The sequence below is a fragment of the Sciurus vulgaris genome (genome assembly GCF_902686455.1).
Source record: "Sciurus vulgaris genome assembly, chromosome: 16".
In the NCBI taxonomy this organism is placed as follows: Eukaryota; Metazoa; Chordata; class Mammalia; order Rodentia; family Sciuridae; genus Sciurus; species Sciurus vulgaris.
In genome coordinates, this window is record NC_136477.1 from 70,813,472 (window position 1) to 70,826,904 (window position 13,433).

The following is a 13,433-nucleotide window of genomic DNA, read 5'->3' on the forward strand; positions in this document are numbered from 1 at the left end:
TGTGAATATAGGTTAAAGTGCCCTGTAAACTGGGCATGGTAGCTCATGTCTGTAATTCCAGCAAATTGGGAAGATGAGGAAAGAGTTTCACAAGCTCAAAGTCAATCTCACAAAACTTAAGTGAGCTTTTCAGCAAGTTATCAACACCCAACTCAAAATTTGAAAAAGTGGGGAGGGACCCTGGGAATGTGACTTCATGGTTAAGCATCTCTAAATTCAAACCACAGTACAAAAAATAAAGTTTTAAACATTGAAATTTATTTAAAAAAAACTCAAAAACAGATCTCTTATAACTCTTTCCTCCAGTATTCAACAATAAGAATATTTAGTAATTTTGATTTATAAGAAATGTATATTCTTCCAAAGATGAGCCTTCTACACTAAGGATGTATGATATTTATGACAATTTTTATATCTACCTCATCAATTAAAAATGCTTAATAAATTTTAAGCCAAAGTTAACGGCAACTATTCATTTTCTATATTTAAATGATCTCTTTTACTGATCTTCTTATACATCAAGGTATGAGGCAGAGAAAAGAACTTTACTTCTTTTATATTTATTAAGGGTTTTATTGCAAATATTTTGCTGCTATATAAGGCATATATTTTTGACAAATGCTATTCAATGTTCACTACAGGCATGAGGTTTCAGATGTTCAATAAATTCAAAATTTGAATAAAATCTTGAAAACTTTAACTTTTTGGGATTTATGAGCACTATGAGTTCTCTAATGTTCAGTAATGTTTGAGCAATGGCTAAGAGCTCTGAACAACTTTTTCCACTTGTACTCCCTCTAACCAGGTTGTATTCTCAGGTTCTGAGTAAGGGATGATCAATTGTTGGAGATATTTTCACACTGTCACAGTTTTTTCATTTGGATAATTCTCCTTGCTACGATTTTTCTGGCTTGGAATAAATTTTTACTCATCCTTACAGAAGTGGTAAGGATGTAGAGCTTCTCTCCAGTATGAATTCTCTGGTGTCTAATAAGGTATAATTTTTGATTAAAAGCTATGTCACATTCTCCACATTCATATGGTTTCTCTACAGTATGAATTCTACTGTGGTAGGTAAGACTAGTTTTTCAATTAAAAGCTTTGCCACATTCTTTACATTTGTAGGGCTTCTCTCCAGTATGTGTTCTCTGGTGGCAAATATGGCTTGATTTTTTATTAAAAGCTTTGCCACATTCTTTACATTTGTAAGGCTTCTCTCCGGTATGGATTCTCTGGTGGCGAGTAACACTTGATTTTCTATTAAAAGCTTTGTCACATTCTGTACATTTGTAGGGCTTCTGTCCTGTATGAATGCTGCTGTGGTGAATAAGGTGTTCTTTTTTATTAAAAGCTTTGTCACATTCTTCACATTTGTAGGGCTTCTCTCCAGTATGTGTTCTCTGGTGGCAACTAAGTCTTGATTTTTGATTAAAAGCTTTGCCACATTCTTTACATTTGTAGGGCTTCTCTCCAGTATGAATTCTATGGTAGTCAATAAGGTGTGATTTTGCATTAAAAGTTTTGTTACATTCTTCACATTTGTAGGACTCCTCTCCAGTATGAATTCTGCTGTGGAGAATAAGGAGTGCTCCTCTGTTAAAACTTTTATCACATTGTTTACATTTGGCGGTCTTCTCTCCAGTATGAATTTTGCTGTGGTGAATAAGGTGTGCTTTTTTATTAAAAACTTTGTCACATTCTGTACATTTGGCGGTCTTCTCTCCAGTATGAATTCTGCCGTGGCAAATAAGGTTTGATTTTTGATTAAAAGTTTTGTCACATTCTCCACATTTGAAGAACTTCTCACAAGTATGAATTATCTGCTGTTGAGTAAGAATTGATCTTCGATAAAAAACTTTATTATATTTAAATTTGTAGGGCTTCTCTCCAGTATGAATTCTCTGGTGGTCAATAAGGTGTGATTTATCATTAAAAACTTTGTCACATTCTTTACATTTATAGGACTTCTCCCCAGTACAAATTCTGTGGTGGTGAGTAAGGGCTGACTTTTGATAATATGATTTCTGATGTTCATTCTCAGTTGCCATTTTCAATATTTTTCTTTGTTTTAAGTAGTCAAAGTCACAATTTCTGTATTTTCCATTTATCACTTTTTGAAATATATGTTTTATGCCCTTCTCTGGTAAAAATTCTTGGGTATGTTGAGAAATCATGGCTGAAATAATTGAAAATAAAAATTATTTTACTTAATAAATACTAACATTTTCCTGAGCATTATCCTAAGCTTGAACATGGGATAAATCAGAGTATTCTTGTAAAAACACTGTATTTTGGGCAGGAGAAGTAACCATCTTCACCAATTCTTTGCAATCACTGGGAACCAAAGCACAACCCACTCCCAGCCCCTGTATCATATTGAGCATAAATATACTATTAATTCCACTCCCCAACACCATCCTCCTTAATTATTTAAACACAGCAAAAAGCAATTGTTCATATTCTGGCTATTTAGCATTATTTAATCTAATGGAACAGACAGTCAATTTATGCATTTCTCCTTCAGCAGCTGCCTGCCTGAGACATTCAGAAAAATGAGACCAGACGGAGGAGGAGAAGGAGGAGCAAGAGGAGCAGGAGGAAAATCTTCAGTCATAGAGACTACAAGAGATGTTGGCAGGACTGTCAAGGCTATTTTTGAGATAGCATCATGACGCAAATACCAAGCTTGTTACACAGGTATAGAAGCCCACAGTGACTCATGCAACTTTTTAACTATATTTTCCCAATTTAGGGTCTTAATTATCCACTTTCCAAATATCATGGACAGGAAGAATCTATTTTAGAGGACAAAGTGGCAAAATCAGCATCACTTACAGTATGTTTAGCCTTACAAAGCAAATAAGGAAATTCACTCCAATGATGACATTGAGGGTCAGACAAGGAATTTCCCATAGCTTACCAGTGGTATCTGTACCAGTTGATAAAAGATGCATGTCAAAGCATATTCCAGGTGGCAAGCTACTCCTTCCATCAACATGTTCAGAAGGGTTCCTGTTTAGGGCATGAGCTGCAAGAGTAAAGGTAAGTAAATAAAGAGGCAAGCACACAGGATGACATATAGCATGAAATGGCTCCCACATAGGAGAGTCAGTCTTCTTTTATTAGCTACTCCAGAGTTATATCAGGTTACATTAGTGCAGTTAGATTTACACATGTGTAGATCATATAAGTTGTTTGCTTCTCACAATCCACTAGTATCAAATATTTTTTATAAAGACTAAAGGAGAGAGAGATTGCAGAATGTTCCTAAGTCAGAAAAACAGAGGGCATTAATCACCCAAGGAGTGTGTTCACTTAAAGGCTTATACTCCTCCATACATTTGCATGGCCTGAACCTCTATAGAAAATAGTTTAAAACAGAAAGTTACATGAGTTAAAACATATTTTAAATTAAAAAAAATCTTTGAAAAGAGGCAAAGTAGAATATTATATAAAGATAGAAAGTACCTTGCCTTCAAATAATTCAGTAAGAATATATATATTTTCAGCTCACATCATACTTCACAGATATAAAAAGGTAAGTTTAAGAAATGTAAATACATATATAGAAAGCAATGCTATAATAGTAGGAGACAGCAATTTCAACTTACTGTAAAGAAAAAGTCAAAAAAATGGTTATCACAAAACAGAAGATTTCAAATAATTTAAGCCAATTTTACTTATATACTAGATGTCCTCAATAGCAAATGAAATATTGAACTGAATAAACTAACTGGTAAGAAATAAAACAAAGGTTTTTAGGTATAAAATATTTAAATTATTTCATAAAAATTATAGAACAGAGGTAGAAATCAAAGTAGAAGGGATGCTCAAAAATACACAAATATTCTTGAACATGGTCTTGTTCCAGAATTCAAAATTTTTTGTACCGGGGATTAAACTGAGGTCATTGAGTCACACCCCAGCCCTATTTTGTATTTTATTTAGAGACAGGGTCTCACTGAGTTGCTTAATGACTCACTTTTGATGAGGCTGGCTTTGAAGCCATGATTCTCCTGTCTCAGCCTCCTGAGCTGCTGGGATTACAGGCATGTGCCACCAAAAGATAAAATTAAAAGACCTTTGTACCTTCAAAGTTATCAAGGGACTCCTTGTAAATATCTATCAAACTCACAATGGTATTCTTTGCAAGAAAAAAGAAAAACATAGTCTAGCAATTTTATAGAATCTCAAAATTGTATGAATATCTCAAAAATATTCAAAATACAAAATTGGAAAAGTATACTTTCATCACTGAAAAACATTAAAAGTCACAATATTCAATAGGTAATATATCAAGCTAGAAAGATAGGCATATTGAATTATGAATGTAATAAGCCCTTACACACACAGGAAATTAAGATATATTTGCACATCAATATTTGTTACAGTATTATTCAACAGAGCTGAAATTAGGAATCAAACCAAATATTTCTTGAAATGAGTGGATGAGGCAATTTGGAATATAAATCTACCGAATATTCTTCAAGTTAAAAAAGTTATACATTTTTGAAAAATCTATAATCAATATAAATGTACAGTACATCATATTAACTAAAATAACTCACTATCAAAAACAAAACCATGGCAGAATTCTCATATAAGATACCTAAACAAAACAAAAACAAATAAACAAAAACACACAGAAAGCTTTCTGAACAGAAATGAGAATGGCATTAACGTTACTGAACACAATATTTGATATGCTAGAGAAAGCAACTTTTGTGCTTTTGATCAGAATTAAATATTTTAAACAACACATAATAGATAAAAAGAATTTAAAAAGTGTTTGGAAGCTACTTTAAAAGGCTATGGTTTTAATCCTATAAATAAGAACAAACTCATGAATATGTAGATAAAGGACAGGCATGTAATCTAGCTACTAAGATTTCTGAGGCAGAAAGATTGCAATTTCAAGGCCATCCTCAATAACTTAGTGAGAACCTCTCTCAAAATATAAATAGAAAGGGATTGGGGATGTAGTTCATTATTAGAGCACCCAGGATTCAATCCCCATTACAGTAACATATAGAAAATTTACAATACTATGCACATAGGTGGGATGAAAAACCAAACCAGATAAAATATTAAAATAATTTTAAAAGGTGTAATATTTACAATAAAAACACATATAATTTTGACAATAGAAACAAGGATCATGCATATCTTAATTTCAACTTACATTGTTCTAATTTGGGAAGTAGTGAAAATTGCCATCTAATTATAAAATATGGATTAAAAATAAAATAGAATTAAGTGATGTGAGAAAACTTACTCTACAACATGAAACCTACTCCAAAAGAAAAAAGAAAAATTTAATGAACAAAATTATATATAATGACAGATGTATTATTTTACTAACCCTTTAACATTACTTTAATTTGCAATTGTGACTATAGACCCCAAAGAGCATTCATTGTGAATCTTGACTTTTATTTCACAGAAAGTTCATTACAAGTTTTCACAAAGACTTCTGATAAGGGAATTTTAATGAAAAAATACATAAGTAATATTGTAGAAATTGTTTTATGATATTAATTTATTATAATAATTTGACCTAGATTTCTCCAAAAATGTGACCAGATTTCCTAGAGACCCACAATTAATGGAAGATGTTTTATATCACGCTGACATTCTCAAGCAAAGGGGTATTTTGGTGTTTAATTTGAATGAACTGGTACATCACTGGAGAAAAATAGGAGACGCTAAAGAATTAGAAAACATGACAAAAATAGGCCAGTACATGTTCAATGATAATGAGAAATAAACCTAAACTTCTAAAAAATATTTTCTGCTACATAACTTCTCCACCAACATTTTGAAGTTTGGCTTCCTCCTTTACTTTTGGGCCTTTCAATGGTGTCCACTGCTATGTGTAGGCCACAATATTCTACATCACTGAATTACTTTATGCACCAGTTATCTAAAGTGAAGGATATATAACACATCAAGAAAGGAAGAGATTAAAAACTCTTAGGATGTCATTACATTTTTATCTGTACCAAATATGCCCTTTTTTTCTTGAAAACACAAATATGAAATTCATTCATACAGAGAAATTCCCAGAAAATATTCTGAAGGTGAAGTAAATTAAGTAAAAATAATTTATTGAGAATTTGGAAGGAAAGTTATGCTTACCCAGGAAGACAAAGTTTCTGTAGTTCTCTAAGATCACATCTCTATGTAAATTTTGCTGTGCAGGCTCCAGACATTTCCACTCCTCTTCAGTGAAATCAACAGTCACATCCCTGAATGCCAATAGTTCCTGAAATAGTAGTAGGTAAATAAATAGCACATTGACCACATGATCATTCACAGTGTTTGAAATGAATTAGAAAGACCCTCATGTGGGTGGGGTAAAGGGAAAATAACAGAATGAGACAAACTTCATTATCCTATGCACGATTACACAAATGGTGTGACTCTACTTCCTGTACAATCACAGAAACAACAGTTGTACCCAATTTGTGTACAATGAATCAAAATAAATTTTAAAAAAAGATCCTCACATAGATGATGACTTTATTAAGACATTTTTAAACACAGAGATACTATTATCTACCTAAACTATATATAGCTCTCATTTTAGAAAGTTATGGTGATAAGAATGGGAATTCTCCAATTGTAATTATATAACAATGAATCAGAGATTCATTAAAATGTAAAATCTGCAAGATGGCGGACTAGAGAGTGGCTGCATTTCATGTTGCTCCAGGACTCAGGATTCAAGAAAAGGAGATATTCAGAGACTTGGGAGCAACTCAAAGCGACCAGGTGAGTCTCTACCTTTTGGGAGGTGTCCCGGATCGGGCAGTAGTCCTGGAACACAGGGAACTTTGTGAAGTAGAGTTGCCCGATGAGACACCCCTCACCCCACTGGAGCAGTGAACTCAGACACCTGGGGGCACCATAGGGGAGACTGCTCAGCACAATGCTTTGACTCAGAGCAATCCACTGGGGCTCCAAGGGGCTGCCCAGAGGAGGAGGTGCATGAGGAGCTGTTTGTACTCAGAGTGACTGCTCCTGAACACCGGGGGTGCTGCCCAGAGTAGGAGGAGGAGCACTGTGGGTCGCTTGGTCTCCAAGCAGCCGCACCAGAGCTCTGGGTCGCTGCCCAGAGGAGGAGAGTGGTGGGTCGCTTGGACTCAGAGTGACTACTCCTGAACACCTGGGGGAATTCCCAGTGGAGGAGGAGCACAGCAGGTCATTTGAATGCGGAATGACTACACCAGGGCTATGGGTGGTTGTCTGCAGGAGGAGGTGTGCAGTGAGTTGCTTGGACTCCTAGTGACCGCACCAGAACATCGGGTGGCTGCCCAGAGGAAGAGAAGTGTGGTGGTTTGCTGGGACTCAGAGAGACTGTATGGGGCTCCAGGTAGCTGCTCAGAGGAGAAGCTGCAAAGCCATGTGATTAGGTGCAGAGCAGGGTCCCAGGACCTAGGAGGCTTCTTGGTGGAAGAGCTGTAATGAGACAAGCTGAGGGGCAGAGAGAATGTTCCAAAACTGATGGCAGGTTCTCCGTGGAGGGGCAGCCTAAGAAGACTCATCTGCACAGGGTGAGGGTCCCAGACCCAGGAGGCAAGTCTGGGCCATTGGGAACATTGCAGAGGAAGGCAGCACAAGCCAGGTGATAGTTCTGGATTGAGGGGAAACTCTATGATGGGAACTGACCAGTGAGACCTCCCCACCAGGAGAGTATTCCCTGCTGGGAGAGGTTTTCCCATAAGGATGGTAAAACCAGAGAAACAGGCCCAAACAGGCATTGCCACAGCCTGCAGCCTAGTTCCCTTTTGGATGACCATTGGTCAACAAGTAGAGGCACCTCTGCCCACTAGCAGGGAATATAACCCACCTGAAGGCCACCACCCCTAGAGAGGCAGCTTCCTTGTAAAGCACTGCATTATCAACTTCCTCCAAGAATTCAGGTTACTGAAGGATAAGAGGGAATATAATTAAAATCGTCAGGGAAATTGTAAGTCAATAGAGGAAATCTGCAATACCTCAGCGGTCCACTGATACCTGAACAATATGAGAAAACAAAGAAAGAAAATGTCCCAAACAAATCTAGATGTTACATCAATAAAATCCAATGACAACATGGCAGAAGAAATGACAGAAAGGGAGTTCATAATGTACATAATTAAAATGATGAGGGAAGCAAATTATGAGATGAAAGAGCAAATGCAGGCCTTGAATGATTGCACCAATCGACAGTTAAAAGAGCAAATACAGGAAGCAAAAGATCATTTCAATAAAGAGTTAGAGATATTGAAAAAAAAACCTAACAGAAATCCTTGAAATGAAGGAAAAAATAAACCAAATTAAGAACTCCATAGAAAGCACAACCAATAGGATAGAACACCTGGAAGACAGAACCTCAGATATTGAAGAAAAATTATTTAACCTTGAAAACAAAGTTGACGAAACAGAGAAAATGGTAAGAAATCATGAACAGAATCTCTAAGAACTATGGGATATCATTAAAAGGCAAAATTTAAGAATTATTGGGATTGAGGAATGCTTAGAGAAACAATCAAAAGGAATGAACAATCTATTCAATGAAATAATATCAGAATATTTCCCAAATCTGAAGAATGAAATGGAAAATCAAGTACAAGATGCGTATAGGAGGACTCCAAATACAAAAAATTACAACAGACCCACACAAAGGCATATTATAATCAAAATAACTAATATACAAAATAAAGACAATTTTAAAGGCTGTGAGAGAAAAGAACCAAATTATATTCAGAGGGAAACCAATACAGATATCAGCAGATTTTTTCAATCCAGACCCTAAAAGCTAGAAGGGCCTGGGACAACATTTTTCAAGCCCTGAAAGAAAACGGATGCCAACCAAGAATCTTAAACCCAGCAAAACTTACCTTAAAATTTGCCAATGAAATAAAATCCTTCCATGATAAACAAAAACTAAAAGAGTTTACAGAAAGAAAGCCAGCATTACAGAACATTCTCAGCAAAATATTCCATGAGGAAGAGAAGAAAAACAAAGAAGTAAATCAGTAAAGGGAGGAATTATACTAAAGCAATTGTCAAATAATAAAATAATAAAAAGAGCCAACTGACCAGGAATAATACAACATACCATCCAACCACGAGTGAATATACTTTCATCTCAGCAGAACATGGATCCTTTCTAAAATAGACCACATATTATGCCACAAAGCTAATGTTAGCAAATACAAGAAGATAGAGACACTTCCATGTATTCTATCAGATCATAATGGATTGAAATAAATGAAAGAGTAAAAAACAGAAACTACTTCAACAACTGGAGATTAAACAAGATGTCATTACATGATGAATGGATAACAGAAGATATAAATAAATAAAAAATCTTAGAGGTAAATGAGAACAAAGAAACATCGTATCAAAATCTCTGGGACATTATGAAAGCAGTACTTAGAGGAAAATTTATTTCATGGAGCGCATTCAATAAAAGAAGTAAAAATCAACAAATAAATGACCTAACACTACAGCTCAAAGCCCTAGAAAAAGAAGAACAGACCAACACCAAAAGTAGTAGAAGAAATAGTTAAACTCAGAGCTGAAATCAACGAAATTGAAACAAAAGAAACAATACAAAAAATTGACAAAATAAATAGTTGGTTCTTCGAAAAAATAAACAAAATTGATAGACCTTTAGCCACACTAACAAAGAGAAGACAAGAGAAAGCCCAAATCACTAAAATTCAGAATGAACAAAGAAATATCACAACAGACACGATTGAAATACAAAACATAATTAGAAGCTCTTTTGAAAATCTATACTCCAAAAAATAGAAAATTTCAAAGATATCAACAGGTTTCTAGACACATATAAATTGCCTAAACTTAACGAGGAAGACATACACAATTTAAATAGACCAATTTCAAGTAATGAAATAGAAGAAGTCATCAAAAGCCTACCAACAAAGAAAAGTCCAGGACCAGATGGATTCTCAGCCAAGTTCTACAAAAGGTTTAAAGAAGAGCTCATTCCAATACTTCTCAAAGATTTCCATGAAATAGAAGAGGAGGGAACCCTCCCAAACTCATTCTATGAAGCCAATATTACCCTGATACCTAAACCAGACAGAGACACATCAAGGAAAGAAAATTTCAGACCAATATCCTTAATGAACATTGTTGCAAAAATTCTAAATAAAATTTTTGCAAAATGCATACAAAAACATATTAAAAAGATAGTGCACCATGATCAAGTGGATTTCATCCCAGGGATGCAAGGTTGGTTCAACATCAGGAAATCAATAAATGTAATTCACCATATCAATACACTTAAAGTCAAAAATCACATGATTATTTTGATAGATGTGGGAAAAGCATTTGATAAAATACTGCATCCCTTCATGCTCAAAACACTAGAAAAAATAGGGATAGTGGGAACATTCCTCAACATTGTAAAGGCCATCTTGGCTAAGCCCATGGCCAATATCATTCTAAATGGTGAAAAACTGAAAGCATTCCCCCTAAAAACTGGAACAAGGCAGGGATGCCCTCTTTCACCACTTCTATTCAACATCATCCTTGAAACTCTAGCCAGAGCAATTAGACAGACCAAAGAAATTAAAGGGATACGAGTAGAAAAACAAGAACTCAAACTATCCCTATTTGATGATGATATGATTATATACTTAGAAAACCACGAAATTCAACCTGAAAACTTTTATAATTCATAAGTGAATTCAGTAAAGTAGCTGGATATAAGATCAACGTAAATAAATCTAATGCATTTTTCTACATAAATAATGAATCTTAGGAAAGAACAATTAGGAAAACTACCCGATTCACAATAGCCTTGAAAAAAAAATAAAATACTTGGGAATCAATCTCACAAAAGAGGTGAAAGACTTCTACAATGAGAACTGTAGAACACTAAAGAAAGAAATTAAAGAAAACCTTAGAAGATGGAAAGATCTCCCATGTTCTTGGATAGGCAGAATTAATATTGTCAAAATGGCCATACTACCAAAAGTGCTATACAGATTCAATGCAATTCCAATTAAAATCCCAATGATGTACCTTACAGAAATAGAGCAAGCAATTATGAAATTCATCTGGAAGAATAAGAAAACCAGAATAGCTAAAGCAATCCTTAGCAGAAAGAGCGAAACAGGAGGTATCGCAATACCAGATCCTCAAATCTACTACAAAGCAAAAGTAACAAAAAATGGCATGATATTGGTACCAAAATAGAAAGGTAGATCAATGGTACAGAATTGAGGACACAGACATAAACCGAAAGAAGTACAATTTTCTCAAACTAGACAAAGGGGCCAAAAATATACAATAGAGAAAAGATATCCTCTTCAACAAATGGTGCCGGAAGAATTGGAAATCCACATGCAACAAAATGAAACTAAACCCACATCTCTCTCTGTACATGAAACTAAACTCAAAATGGATTAAGGGCCTCAGAATCAGACCGGAGACCCTACAGATTATAGAAGAAAAAGTAGGTCCAGATCTTCAACATGTCGACTTAGGACCAGACTTCCTCAGCAGGACTCCCATAGCACAAGAAATAAAAGCCAGAATCAATAACTGGGATAGATTCAAACAAAAAAGCTTTCTCTCAGCAAAGGAAAATATCAGCAATGCGAAAAAAGAGCCTACAGAGTAGGAGAAAATCTTTGCCAATCATACTTCAGATAGAGTACTAATTTCCAGAATCTATAAAGAGGTCAAAAAACTCTACACCAAGAATGCCAATAACCCAATCAACAAATGGGCTAAGGAAATGAACAGACACTTCACAGAAGATCTACAAGCAATCAACAAATATATGAAACAATGTTCAACATCTCTTGTAATAAGAGAAATGCAAATCAAAACCACCCTAAGATTCCATCTCACCCCAATTAGAATGGTGACTATCAAGAATACAAGCATCCACAGGTGTTGGCAAGGATGTGAGGATAAAGGTACACTCATACAGGGCTGGTGGGGCTGCAAATTAGTGCAGCCACTCTGGAAAGCAGTGTGGAGATTCCTTAGAAAACTTGAAATGGAGCCACCATTTGACCCAGCTATCCCACTCCTTGGCCTATAACCAAAAGACTTAAAATCAGCATACTGCAGAGATACAGCCACATCAATGTTCATAGCTGCTCAATTCACAGTAGCCAGATTGTGGAACCAAATTAGATGCCCTTCAATTGATGAATGAATAATGAAACTGTGGTATATATATATATATACAATGGAATATTACTCAGCCATATAGAATGATAAAATTATGGCATTTGCAGGCAAATGGATAAAATTGGAGAATTTCATGCTAAGTGAGATAAGCCTATCTCAAAAAACCAAAGGACAAATGATGTTGTTGATAAACGGAGAAGGACATATAATGAGGGGTGGGAGGGGTTAGTGTTAGGGTTAGAGTTAGGTTTAGGGAGGGGGGCAAGAATGAAGGAAGGACTGTATAGAGGGAAGAGGGGTGAGAGGGGTGGGGGGAAGGGAAAAAGTAAGAGAATGAATCAAACAACATTACCCTATGTAAATTTATGATTACACAAATCCTACGCCTTTACTACATGTACAAACAGAGAAACAACATGTATCCCATTTATTTACAATAAAAAAATGTAAAATCTGATTTAGTAGTTCTGGAATGGAGCTGGGTTTTCTGAACATGTTACAAGCTCTCTAGTGATTTCAATTCCAGTGGCATAAGATAAAATTTTGAAATGCAACAAGATAGATCACAAAAGGAAACATTTACCAGTGAATTTGAATTCAAATATTTTGTGGTATTTCATGTATGGTATTAAAATATCAAATAGTAACAACAATCCTGTTTGGATTTTTTTTTTTTAATTTTTGTTCTTTTTAATTCAAACTTATTTTCAAAATATAAAATTAAATTTATAGGGCTGGGGATATAGCTCATTTGATAGAGTGCTTGCCTCACAAGCACAAGGCCCTGGGTTCAATACCCAGCACTGCCCAAAAAAAATAATAATTATACATATTCATGCAATTAAATTTTGATATATGTATATATTATATTATGATATATATAAGAGGATAATCATACATAGATTTTTCAAAGAACTTATTTTTTTTTAAAAATATTGGTTCTAAGTTTTACATGGCAGTAGAATTCATTTTGATAAAATTATACAAGAAAGCATATGTGTTATTCTAATTAGGATTCTATTCTTGTGGGTGGGCATGATAATGGAATTCACTAAGATATTTTTATTTGTGTACATAGAAAAATTATGCCTGATTTACTGTCTTTTCTAATTCTATCCCACTTCCTCCTTTTGTTCAGTATTGTCTACTTTACTAAACCTCTATTCTTATCCTCCCCCACTTTATGTGGTTTAGTTCTCACATAATCACAAAAACACTCCACCTTTGATTTTTGGGGATTGCCTCATTTCACCTAGTATATTATTCTC

The 13,433-nt window shown here is 34.9% G+C and overlaps 1 protein-coding gene across 1 annotated transcript in view; it reads right to left on the reverse strand.

Annotated features, from left to right (window-relative positions):
• Positions 1-968: 968 nt before the first annotated feature.
• The window catches only part of LOC306646976 (uncharacterized protein), a 36,589-nt gene continuing 24,124 nt past the window's right edge, over positions 969-13,433 (reverse strand). Inside the window, exons 2-4 of the mRNA XM_079115913.1 lie at positions 6,139-6,265; positions 2,921-3,028; positions 969-2,176 (exon numbers count right to left, since the gene is read on the reverse strand). Coding sequence (XP_078972039.1) covers positions 1,089-2,176; positions 2,921-2,954 — 1,122 coding nt within the window. The 5' untranslated portion in view covers positions 2,955-3,028; positions 6,139-6,265 and the 3' untranslated portion in view covers positions 969-1,088. The remainder of the gene's footprint in view (positions 2,177-2,920; positions 3,029-6,138; positions 6,266-13,433) is intronic.